We start from the raw sequence: 13,716 nt of genomic DNA on the forward strand, positions 1-13,716 counted from the left end.
AGTGACCATAATCAACAGAGGATGTGCACGAATGCACTTGTCACCAAGTCTCTCTAAAATTATCTTCTAAAGGGAGAGTATGTTTGCAAACATCTCATTGGCTAGTAAATGGTATTGCTAACTGTTGTTTTAAATTGGTATACGGACTAATTAGTCTTCACTAAAAATCATGTGTCTTTAATAGCAAAACAACTACAGAGAGATGAACTGCTTCCTGTAAATGGTTCTGGTAACTAAGTTGATGTTTCTCTTCTAACTTGAACAATTCTGGAACAAATTATGTGAAATAAGAAAATATATTATACAAATAACCAAGCATCTAACTTTTTAAATTCTCTCTTCTATTTCAATTCAAATATAACTTCCTGAGGATCCTCATTTAGAGTCTAGTTTAGGAACAAAAATAGCCCATCATCAAGAACAGTGCCCATAAGGCATCTCACATATACCTCTATACCCTATATTCCATTATTTTGGGGTCTTTTCAAAACTGTTTCTGTTAATTATGATGCTCTTTTTAATGCTATAATATTTATATTGTTGCTTGAAGTTTTATGAGCTATCTTCCAAGGTCACAATGATATTGGTGGCAGAAATTCTAAGTATGGTCACAAAACCTGGCTGAGAAAGTCCAGAGGGATTTTGACCTTAGGGTATCTTTAAATCAAAATCCAGAGGTGACCACAGCATTTTTAACAACATGTTCTGGATATGAGGGGGGAAATGAAAAAACAGAGTTCCCAAGGCAAGTTTAAACAAGTCATAGTGCAATGCTATTTTATTTTATTTTTTTATTTATTTTTTTTAAGATTTTATTTTTTAATTCTTATTTATTTATGATAGTCACAGAGAGAGAGAGAGAGAGGCAGAGACATAGGCAGAGGGAGAAGCAGGCTCCATGCACCAGGAGCCCGACGTGGGATTCGATCCCGGGTCTCCAGGATCGCGCCCTGGGCCAAAGGCAGGCGCCAAACCGCTGCGCCACCCAGGGATCCCTGCAATGCTATTTTAAAGATTGTGATACTAAGCAATGATACTCAAAATTTCATTTCCACAGATTTCAAAAGACATTGAGAATTTAAAACACAGGATTCAGGGTTGTATATGTTAAACCAGAGGGTGTTTATGTTGTTTACATTGTGGAGGTGGAGAAGTTCTAAGTTGTAGTAAGTTGAATTAAGTGCAAGCAATATTAACATGGCAGTGAAGGATAATTTTTATTTTTTCTTTAATTTATGGGAAGAGCATAGAAATTACAAATTTAAAATACAATGACAAGTTTCAGAATCAAGTGCTATCTCAGTGTTGAAGAAATGAAATCCCTATTGTCTAGAGAAATCCAAATTCTATCATCTTGTTGTTAATTCTCACTTGGTTTCCTTACTCCATTAATTTCAGTGCTATAGATAGGGTGGAAAGTTATGCCGATTGTTTTATGTATGTTTTTTAATAAGATGTCTCAATGAGTTTAATTTTACTATCTTCTGTCATACTTCAGAAACAGAACTACGTAATTTAATATTCTTGGATGCTAGTTCTCTTCTTCATGCTGTAATATTATACTTCTAATAAAAAATAAAACAAATTATATTTACATATAAATCATATAAAGTCTTTTATTTATGAATATTTACTGTGAAATATTCTGCCTAGATTTTGTCCTTGGTCATAATAATATAAAGTTTTATGAGAGCTCAAACTTACAGACCCACAGAAGAAAACAAGAAAATGTTTTAAGTCACTTTGGAGTCCAGGCTTATGACAAAATTTTGTTGGTGGTCTAGAAATATCATAAAGTAATACTTAGAAAATTAGGGATTATTTCTTCTTTATTAATGTAATGGGTTTGCATATTTATTGTAAACATGTTAACAGGTTAATAAATTTGATTTAGTTTTAGTGGAAGCCTTTCATTAAAGCATACACATGAGCAGGATATTCTCCTTTCCCCTCCCTTAAATGTATCATTCCTCTCCTTCCTACCCCATATCCCAGGCTTTATTGCACCCATGTCTCCCTGTTGGATTTTGCTATTAGGAATTAATTAGAGAGCAGTAGGAGATTATAAGTGGTGGAAGAGGGAAGTTTGGATTTAGTCCCCTGGCTCTTTTCCAACTGGACCATGGCACCCCCTCCTAATAGCGATAGGTCTTGCTAGATTTTTATAACTCCCTCCACTTGCTCCTTCAGGTCTAGAGGTGGTAGGTGTTTCTTGCTGCTGCTATGCAGGGGCGTGTCATCATCTTTTATTGATTTTCCTTAACTCTGTTTGTACCTATATCAATAGCCCTTTCATTAAAACTCTTCCAAAAAAAAAAAGAAAGAAAGAGAAAGAAAGAAGAAAGAAAGAAAGAAAGAAAGAGAAGAAAGAAAAAGAAAGAAAGAGAAAGAGAGAGAGGGAGAGAGAGAGAGAGAGAGAGAGAGAGAAAGAAAGAAAGAAAGAAAGAAAGAAAGAAAGAAAGAAAGAAAAAGAAAATTTCTTCAAACAAAAGTCCAGAACCAGATGGTACCACAGATGAATTTTATGAAACATTTAAAGAAGGGTTAATACCTATTCTTCCCAAACTATTCCAAAAAAAAAAAAAAATAGAAGAAAAACTTCAAATTCGTTCTATAAAAACAGCATTACCCTTATACCAAAACCAGGTAGAGACTACAAAAACAGAACTACAGACCATTATCTCTGATAAACTTAGATGCAAAAATCCTCATCAAATTATTGGCAAAACAAATCCAATCATGCATTTAAAAAGTCATTCACCATGATGAAGTGGGATTTCTTCTGAGATGCAAGGGTGGTTCTATATTTGCAAGTCAATCAATGTGATACATTACATCAACATAAAAGGATAAAAAGCAATTATTTCAATAGATGAAGAAAAACATTTGACAAAGTACAACATCCATTCATGATAGAAATGCTCAACAAAGTAGGTGGAGCGGGAACGTATCTCATCATAATAAAGGCTATATATTAAAAAAAAAACAAACACACCCTCAGTTAATCTAATACTCAGTGGTACAAAAACTGAGAGTTTTTCCTGTAATATCAGGAACAAGACTACAATGACCACTCTATTTTTATTCAACATAGTACTGGAAGTCCTAGCTATAGCAATCAGACAACAAAAAGAAATAGAAACATCTATATTGGTAAGGAAGAAGCAAACACTTCACTATTTGTGGATGACATGTTACTATACATATAAAACCCTATGGGGGTTTGCACCCCAAAGATGCCACCAAAGAAACTACCAGAACTCATAAATGAGTTCAGTAAAAATCACAAGATACAAAATTAATATACAGAAATCTACTGTATTTCTATACACTAATAGTGAAGCAGGAGAAAGAGAAATTAAGACAATAATTCCATTTACCATTGCACCAAAAACAATAAAATATCTAAGAATAAACTTAAAGAAAACCAAAGTCTGTTCTCTGAAAACTATAAAATATTAAAAGAAATTGAAGGGGATCCCTGGGTGGCTCAGCAGTTTAGCACCTGCCTTCGGCCCAGGGTGTGATCCTGGAGTCCCGGGATCGAGTCCCGCATCAGGCTCCCTGCATGGAGCCTGCTTCTCCCTCTATCTGTGTCTCTGTCTCTGTCTCTGTCTCTCCCTATCTCTCTCTCTCTGTGTGTCTCTCATGAATAAATAAATAAATAATCTTTAAAAAAATACAAGAAATTGAAGATGATGCAAACAAATGGGAACATATTCCATGTTCATGGATTGGGAGAACCAAAACTGTTAAAATTTTAATACTATCAAAGCTATGTATAGATTTAATGTAATCCTTATAAAAATAATAGCATTTTTCATAGAACTAGAACAAACAATCCTAAAATTTGTATGGAACTACAAAATAACCAAATAGCTAAGGCAATTTTGAAAAAGAACCAAACTGAAGGTGTCACAATCCCAGCTTTCAAGATATACTACAAAGCTATAGTAATCAAAGCAATATGGCACTGGCACAAAAACAGACACATAGATCCATGGAATAGAACAGAGTTTAGAAGTAGACCCACAGTTATAGGGTCAATTAATCTACAACAAAGGTGGCAAGAATATGCAATGGTAAAGTCTCTTCAACAAAGGATGTTGGGAAACCCAGACCACTTTCTTAGACTAACATAAAAACTAATTCAAAATTGATTAAAAACTTAAGTCCATAAAAATCCTAGAAGAGAACACAGGTAGTAGTTTCTCCCCCCATGGGCCATAGTAACATTTTTCAAGTATTTCTCTTAAGGCAAGGGAAACAAAAGCAAAAGAACAATGAAATAAAACAAACACAACTCATGAGCAAAATAAAAAGCTTCTTCACAGAGAAACAATAAACAAAACTATAGGACAACCTACTAAATGGGATGAGATATTTGCAAACCACATATACAGTAAAGGGTTAGTATCCAAAATATATAAAGAATTTATATAACTCAACATCAAAAAACCCAAATAATACAATTAGAAAATGAGCAGAGGACATGAACAGATATTTCTTTTCTTTTTTCTTGAACAGACATTTCTTAAAGAAGACTTACTGCTGTCCAACAGACACATGAAAAGATGCTCAACATCCTGATCAGGGAAATACAAATGAAAATCACCCTATACCTGCCAGAATGGCTAAAATGAAAAACACTAGAATCAACAAGTGTTAGTGAAGATGTGGAGAAAAAAGAACCCTTCCCTTGTGCACTGTTGGAGGAATGCAAACTGGTACAGCCATTGTGGAAAACAGTATGGGGTTTCCTCAAAAAATTAAAGATAGAACTACTCTGCAATCAAGCAATTGCACTACTTGGTATTTGCCCAAAGAATACAATAATACTAATTTAAAATGATACATGCAGTGTAATGTCTATGGCAGCATTATTCAAAATAGCTAAATTATGGAAACAGCCCACATGTCCATTAACAGATGAATGGATAAAGAAGATGTGGTATGTATATATACAATGGAATATTACTCAACCATTAGAAGAATGAAATCTTGCCATTTGCAATGACATGGATGGAGCTAGAAGAGCATTATGCTAAGTGAAATAGTTAGAGAAAGACAAAAACCAAATGATTTCACTCATATTTGGAATTTAAGAAATAAAACAAATGAACAAAGGGGAAAAAAAAGAGAGAGAGGAAAACCAAGAAACAGACTTTTAACCAAAAACAACAAACTGATGGTGGCCAGAAGGGAGGTGGGTGGGGATGTGTTAAACATATGATGTAGATTAAGGAGTACATGTGTTGTGACAAGCACTAAGTGTTGTCTGCAAGTGTTGAATCATACCTGAAACTAATACTATACTCTATGTTAACTAACTGGAATTTGAATAAAACTTAAAAAAAAAAGGGAATTACCATATAATACACTGATTCCACCAATGGGTATTTACTTGAAGATTATGAAAACACTAATTCAAAAAGTTATACGTACACCTCTATCTATTGTAGCATTACTTACAATAGCCAAAATATGGAAACAAGCCAAGTATGCATCAGTAGAAGAATGAATAAAGAAAAGGTGGCATGTACACATACATATGCAATGGAATATTACTTAGACATAAAGATAAAATCTTGCCATTTGCAACAATATAGATGGATCTAGACAATATAATGCTAAGTGAAATAAGTCAGAAAAAGGCAAATACCATTTGATTTTACTCATGTGTGAATTTAAGAAACAAAACAAATGAACAAAGAAAAAGTGAGACAACCCAGAAAACAGACTCAAATATAGAGAACTGATGGTTACTAGAGGAGAAATAGGTGGGGGTAGAAGTGAAACAGGTCATAAGATTAAGAGTATACTTATCATGATGAGCAGTGAATAATGTATAGAAATGCAAAAATCACTACATTATACACCTGAAAACTAATACAATACTCTGTTAACTATACTAGAAATAAAAAATATATTTTTAAAAACTCTTCAATTGCCCATTTTGATTATGTCAGTGAACAATTTTTATATTATGTTAGGTTTGAACAATTAGAAAAAAAGAATAAAGAATGATGAAAGATGCAAAATATGAGGAAAATGTAAAGATATGGATATAAAATGCATCAAATATGTGTCTTATCAATGTTATAGAAGGAGATCACAGAATGCCTAGGAAAAACCATAGCAGAAGAGATCTTAGCTGAGAATTTTTCAGAACTGATCAAAGATCTCCACCCACCCATCCAGAATCAAAAAAATTGCTATGGTCTCAATGTTTGTGTTCCTCAAAATTCATATGTTGAAACCTAACCCCCAAGGTGATAGTATTGAGAGGTTGGAGTCACAGGGAGGCGATTAAGTCGTGAACGTGGAGCCCTCTGAATGGAATTAGTGAGTTATAATTGAGGCATGAGAAAGTTCCCTTGTCCCTTCCACCTTGTGAAATTTCACAGAAAAGTACTCTGAGAAATAAGTGTTGCTTATAAGTCATCTAGTTTATGGTACTTCTGATAGAGGTGCCCAAATAGACTAAGACAACAGGAAGCTCAAGCATGATAGATGCAAGGAAATTTATATCCAGACACTTCACCGTACAACTTCAAACCATAAAAGACAAAATGATCATCTTAGAAGTAGACAGACTATCTTCAAAACAACGTTCAGATTGAGAAGCACTTCCCAAGAGTGACAGCTCGAAGTGGAAGACAGAGAAATGCTTTTTCCTTCTGTGCTGAAATAAGTTAATTACCACTCAATAAATTAATTCCTGGAGAAGATGTGTTTCAAGAGTATGGCCAAGATAAAACTATTTTCAGAAAACAAAATATAAACATAGCTAGAGGATTTCTGAAGGCTGCATTTCCACCCCAGCTCGAAGATTGAAGGGACAGCAAGAATAGGTACCAAGTAAGTAGGAAAATGGTAAGATATATAATTAAATATTGACTACTTAAAAACATAATAATATAGGAGTCCAATTTCTAAAAGTAGAATTAACAAGTATTCCAACAACATAAGTCACAAGGGACTGAAGGTGATACAATTAAATTTTCATATTGTAATTTCTTGGGTAAGAAGTAAAAATTAGAAACAAGTTGTACTAATAGTACAGAAGGGGCATCTGGGTGACTCAGTGGTTGAGCATCTGCCTTCAGCTCAGGTCCTGATCCCGGGGTCCTGGGATCGAGTCCCACATCGGGCTCCCCATAGGGAGCCTACTTCTCCCTCTGCCTGTGTCTCTGTCTCTCTCTGTAAATAGTACAGAAGAAGAAAACATGGCTAAGTTAAAAGAAACTCTTATACAATAAATATAAGAAATCAATGGGGGGGGGACATCAGTCAGATGTGACATAAAGAAAACAGGAATCATGTGATGTGGAATTCATGTAGGATAATTTCTACAGGACAAAACAATAATATCAGAACTTTAGGGGCTACGACTATTAAAAAATAAACTTTCTGAGAGAAACCTGTATAAAAGTGTAGAAAATATGAAAAAAATAATGGTAGAAGGAAGTATTCCTTGTGGAAACATAGTAATCATTGTGGAAGATGTTTCTTCCTCCACTCAGACAATGCAACTGCCAGAAAATAATGAAATGAAATGGAGCTAGAGGTAGTCTGTGTTCTGGGAGGTAAGCTACCTGACATAGAGCGCTGTAGATGAAGTTAGAACAGAGTGCTTCTAGTATGACATTTGGGTGATAGGAACTTACCAGCAAACCAACAGGGAAGGACTAGAGGAGGGAACATAGGAAACTTGTCCCTCAGGGTCACACTCCATCAGGCTGCTATACACAATACCGTGAATAGTAGCTTATAAATAACAGAAATTTATTTCCCACAGTACCAGAGGCTAGAAGTCCAAGGTCAAGATGCTGGCATGGTTGCGGGAGGCCTAGCATCCTAAGTGGCAGACTTCTTATATCTTCACGTAGCAGAAGGCAGGAGCTTCCTCTCTGGAGCCTCTTTTACAAAGGCACTAATCTCATACATAAGGGTTCTCATGACCTAATCACATCCCAAAAGTCTCAAAACCTTGGGGCATTAGGTTTTCAATATATTAATTTGGAAGGGAGTGGGTCACATGCCCATACATTCAAACCATAGCACTCTGTTAACTAGAATTACTGCAATGGTTTCAAATAGGATAAATGGGCAGGAAATATATGGTCATGGGTTTTGATTTAATATAAAGAATTTTAATATTGCCCAAATCTGACTATGGGGCAGAACTCTTTGCGAATACATTAGGCCACCCTAATGAATGGTTTTGTTTTCCATACTTTCCATTTTTCACAGTTAACAGCAGTTTCAAAGCAGTTGATCCTGCTTCTGACCTTCATCAAAAAGTCAGTAGCACTATGTCCTAGGGCCTTCATCAGTCACCTCATTTCATTTCATCACGGAGGCACTGTGTTATCTGATATCAACATAAGAAGGGCGAGTGCAGTACATTAAGATATTTTAAGTGGTGCCTGTGTGGCACAGTCAGTTGAGCTTAGGTCTGATCTCAGGGTCCTGAGATGGAGCCCTCCATCAGGCTCCACACTCAGTGCATTGTCTTCTTGTGTTTCTCTCTGCTTCTTCCTCCAGCCCTCATGCTCTCTCACTCTCTCTCTAAAATAAGTAAACTAAGATTTAGTAAACTAAGTCTTAAAAAAAAAAAGATATTTTGAGAGTAAGGTAAGTGGAGACCACATTCACACAATTTTTACTGTGGTATACTCTTATGACTGTTCTACTTTATTATTAGTTACTGTTGTTAATCTCTTACTGTGCCTAATTTGTAAATTAAACTTTATTCTAAGTATGCATGTTTAGAAAAAAAACACAGTATACATAGTTTGGTGCTATACAGGTTTCAGGCATCCACAGGGAACTAGAGGTCTTGGAACATATTCCCTGCAGATAAGAAGGGACTATTGTAATGAGTTCCTCTTTATAATAGGAGTCTTATTTAGGGTAAAAATTTGGAAGAAGACTCAAAGATGATTTTATATAGTGGCAACTATGTGCACAATCAAGCTGAGGTTTGTGTACTCAGCTGGCTAACAAGTTAGCAAACCAGTGAAATAGAACTGATGGCAGACCCCACTGATGGCAGACCCCACAGTAAGCACACACCTGGATTTTAATTTTTTTTAAAGTTACACGTGTGCATGCACACACAGAGACATTTTGTATACAGAGAAGGAGAGGAAATGGGGGAGAAGGTGAGGGAGGGAGAGAGAGAACAAATACAATATGGGTTCAATGAGAAAAAGATTCAGAGGAAGATAACTTTGGGGGCAAAATTATAAATTGCATGCTCATGAAGAGTGTTTTTAAAATTTATTTGCTTTTTCGGTTAGCTTGAAAAAAGTTGAAGAACTTCCCGGCATTATTTTACTTTTGTGTAGTATATTACACATATGAGACAATGACATTCATAAATATCACTGGAGATAATTTCCATATTACCCATGCAAAATAGGACTTCTTGGTTTTCTGGAGAACCATAATGGATGTGTGTATCTTTCTGCTTTCCCATCTATACATCTTCCTATCTCTCCATCTGTCTACATTATTCACTACACATGGCTACTATTCCTTCATCCTAATGCAGGGCACCTCCTGTATTTTATACAATCAATATAGCATCAATACTGATAAAAGAGTCCTATAGCACTTGAGTGTAAATTTTCCTTTGAATAAGGGAAACATCAAGAGAGTATGATTCAAATGTTTCTCAGAATTTCAATCCCTAAATTTCTAAGGATGGGAAAATGCATGATGAGATCTGTATTAGTAATTGCAGATCCAATTACACTGTGGCACTAGGATAATGAATAAGCAAATTGGAAATGTGCAAACCTGTGCGCTCCTCAACAGTGTCTAGAAGAGAAAATTATGTATTATTGGCTAAGTGCAAAAGAAAATTTAGAACTGGGCCTAAATTGCAGAATCCACAGAAATCACTATTGAAGCAAGGTTATGGTAATTTTATAATTATATTTCACATAATATCAGGTTTATCACGTTAGACTAATACATTTGTAAAAGATTTTTAAATTAGTATGTATGTATGTATGTATGTATTTATTTGAGAGGGGACAGGGTTGGGGGAGAAGGACAAGCAGATTCTGCACAGAGCCTGATACAGGGCTCGATCCCACGATCCCTGAGATCATGACCTGAGTCGAAATCAAGAGTAGGATGGGTAATCGACAGAACCACCCAGGTGCTCCAGATTAATACATTTTAACCTCAGTAAAGAAGTATTCAAAAAAATCTACAATTTTAGGAAGTATCTAGCAACCTTGTAGGATTTTATTTTCACTATCTAAGAAATAAATTTGGAGAGGGTAAACAACAGAACTCTGAGGGATGAGTTAGCCTGCTTGTTTGACCTCCTGTTTTTTAATAGAAAAAATCTTTTAAAGAGACAGTTCCTACCACTTGTTCAGATTAGATATTCTTTTTAAAAGGCAAACAAACCCCAAAATAACCATAGCATATTCCCAGGAAAGAAGTTGTTTCAAGTTGAGGACAGTCTCCAATCTATAAATTTCTTAGTTTCTAAATTTCTCCACAAACATCAGCTGTCATTATAAGTTCATTCTCTAATATCCTCTAATAGCTAAGTAATAACCAACAATCTTGGTTGTCCTCTCCAAAGCATCATCTCCTCATTATATATCCAGTAAGAACTAACAAGGAAAATATTTTCTCAGAAGGAGCACCATGGACTGAGGGTACTGAGATCAACAGCACTGGCTTTCAAATGGTGCTTCTACTTCAAAGGGAAGGGGAAATGAAAAATGCACTATTCTCCCAAAGAACAATTGTGCTCACTTTCCCCCATCTTTGTCTTACAGCTCACATCACCCCATCTCAGGTCAAACATGGAGAATGTGGGAGCCACAGTATCAATGAAAACAACTCCCTTCTAGGACCTAGAACTCTCAGAGCTGCCTTATTAATTCTTGAGTTCTGACTTTCAGTTGCATTAAACTCAGTCCTTAAGGACAGTATATATATATATTTTAAGATTTTATGTATTTATTCATGAGAGACACACAGAGAGAGGCAGAGACATAGACAGAGGGAAACACAGGATCCCTGTGGGAAGCCTGATGTGGGACTTGATTCCAGGACACTGGGATCATGCCCTGAGCGGAAGGCAGACACTCAACCACTGAGCCACCCAGGTGCCCCTGGACAGTATATTTTTTATCTCAGAGTTTCTAGCACCTGAAAAATGATGTCCAGAGCCATGGATGGAAACATCACTGATTTGAGGTTGCAAATCCTTTAAAAAATACAGAATAAAAGATAGATGAACAACTAAGCAATCTGTTTATGTAGCACTGGTTTTTAATGTATTACCCTAGTGTGTTTTGCAAACTCTCAGTTTGGTGCATTTGAAGGACTATGCATGCATGGAGAAACAATCTGCTCAACAATCTTATACCCAACAATCTGTCTCATAGACATTTGGCAGATCCATTTGCCTTCCAAATAGAAAAAAGAAACACCAGAAATCCTAGTTTTGTATTCGGTGTTCTCATGTTTTAATGTGGATGACATCTGAAAAATGCTTTCACTTGGCTTCTGCAGTACATCAAGAAATCAGATGCAAGAAGTGAAAAGGCATAAGACTTTAGATGATAAGCTTCCTAAGGGTTCAACTGAGGCTCCAAGTAATTTCAAATTATCCCATCTGCACATCAACATTGGAGACATGCTGGCATGCTGGAGAAGATCACAACGTTATAGTCCTTCTCATGGGATAGTCATTGCCTGGATATAAGCAATGCTTATGGCTATTACCAATTTTATTATATCAATGAAGTCTATCTGGATCAGGTAGTTGTCTATTCTTTCTGTAGTGTGCTAAGGCAAAAAAAGAATAATTTTATATGATGAGAGTTCAAACTGCTGAGGGAGGGACATTAAAGTGTATAATTCATCATATGTGAAAAAAATATCTTTTTTTTTTTTTGAGCCACCTGAATGGCTCAGCCAGTTAATGTCTGCCTTCAGTTCAGGTCATGATTCTCAGGGTCCTGGGATCAAACCCTTGCTCATCAGGGAGTCTGCTTCTCGGTCACCCTCTGCCTCTGTCCTTGCTCATGCTTGGGGTCTCTCTTGTATTCACACACTCTCTCTCAAATAAATAAATAAATAAATAAAATCTTCAAAATATATATCTTCATAGGGATAATTTTCCAGGATAATATTTCCTGACTAAATACCTCCTATGTAATTCCTTTATTTGCCTTCTAGTATTGCAGACGGGAATGAGAAAAGTATTTAGGTGAGGTAATAATATTTATATAATTACAGGTAGAATAAAAAGTGATAATAAGGAATATTGAAAAATATATCATTGCAAAAGTTAAAAGCATACCTTTTAACAGGATTGAACTTTTACACTAAGGTAGGATATCACCCAAATTAAAGCAACACAAAAGATTGCAAGACCACTGACAACCAAATAAAACTGACCCTGTACTAGATTGCTCTGAAACATAAAATTCCAGTGTTGGTATTCCTTCCCTTTCTTATACTGTCTTCCTCACAGCTTTTATTGCAAATTTTATACAGGACAGATAACTCATAAAACCCTCATTTAATTTTTGTGATGACACTCATAAAGTAACAGACACAAGGATCCACAAAATAGGTGGCAGAAGAAAAACTAATTCATTGCAACCAAATTCACTTACTTGAAATTTTATCTAGAGTTTTTAGATCAGAATAGTCAGGAGAAAGTTAGCCTGTCACAGACAACTCCAACACTTTTGAACAAATATTTTTACATTAAATTTTCATTCTTTACCCTCACCTATAGGCATGGATGTGTTGCCAAAGGAAAAATGGAAAGGTCAAGAAGAGACTAGTCTTGTAACTAACTGATATGTTCATAATGGCAGGTAGGAGGACAAGGTTGGAAAATGTCAAGGTTGGGTTTCCAGGAAAGGTGACTTGAGGGGTTGATTGCCTTTGAGAAAGTTTACTGGGGAGTATTTTGGAATCAAGATCAAAGGAAGGGAGAAAAAAGATACAGGATTCTGCAGAGAATGAAGCTGGACAGCAACCCAGTCCCAGCCAAGCCTTAGTTAGCCCTGCAGTGACGACCCATCTCAGTTGGCAGGATCTGTGTTTGGGACCTGGGTCTTTAGGCTGCCATATCAAAAAGTTATTAAATATAGGCCATCTATGAAGAAGATTCTGACCATGGGGTAGGATCTCTTTAGCTGAGTTAGCTTTCTATAGAGGTTCAAAACTGAGAACTGTTAATCAAAAACCATTTCCATCTTTGGAGAGATAAATTTCCCAGTTCTAAGAGCTGATCTGGGTAGCCTACAAAAAGATCAACAACAAAGATGTACTACTTTCTGCAAATTTTGCCAAGTCACCCACTATGGCCCTTTGATAGAAATGTTAATTATCTTTTTTTGCCTTTAAGCATCACATTTACTTTTATTATTGTCTGTTGAGCATGACATAAGATATAGAGAAGTTGAACCACTATTTTGTACACCTAAAACTAATGCAACACTGTGTATCAGCTATTCTCAAAAAATTAGAAAGTGACCTGAACAGAGAAAAACAAGCTGCTGAAGGCGGCCCTAAACCACTGAGCCACCCAGTCGTCCCATGAAAACTGTTTGTATTCAGTTCCTATTGAGGATACAAGAAGAAGAGACTTGGATTCCCATAAGAGATGAGGATAAGATTATAACTGAGTCTGATGTGTACCTTTCTCACACT

At 35.8% G+C, this 13,716-nt stretch overlaps 1 protein-coding gene across 9 annotated transcripts in view; it reads left to right on the forward strand.

Annotated features, from left to right (window-relative positions):
- LOC144321967 (uncharacterized) overlaps positions 1–13,716 on the forward strand; it is a 381,290-nt gene that overhangs the window by 340,303 nt on the left and 27,271 nt on the right. For 6 of the 9 annotated variants that reach the window (XR_013387513.1, XR_013387511.1, XR_013387510.1 and 3 more), the window contains exon 6: positions 4,528–5,942. The exons of the other annotated variants lie outside the window; for them this stretch is intronic. Coding sequence is in view for 2 of the 6 variants with exons in the window: in XM_077911342.1 (XP_077767468.1) it covers positions 4,528–4,538 (11 nt within the window). In the remaining 4 variants the exon portion in view is untranslated. Of the gene's footprint in view, positions 1–4,527; positions 5,943–13,716 lie in introns of those variants that run through there. 9 annotated transcript variants of the gene reach the window in all.

The sequence above is a fragment of the Canis aureus genome, chromosome 10 (genome assembly GCF_053574225.1).
Source record: "Canis aureus isolate CA01 chromosome 10, VMU_Caureus_v.1.0, whole genome shotgun sequence".
In the NCBI taxonomy this organism is placed as follows: Eukaryota; Metazoa; Chordata; class Mammalia; order Carnivora; family Canidae; genus Canis; species Canis aureus.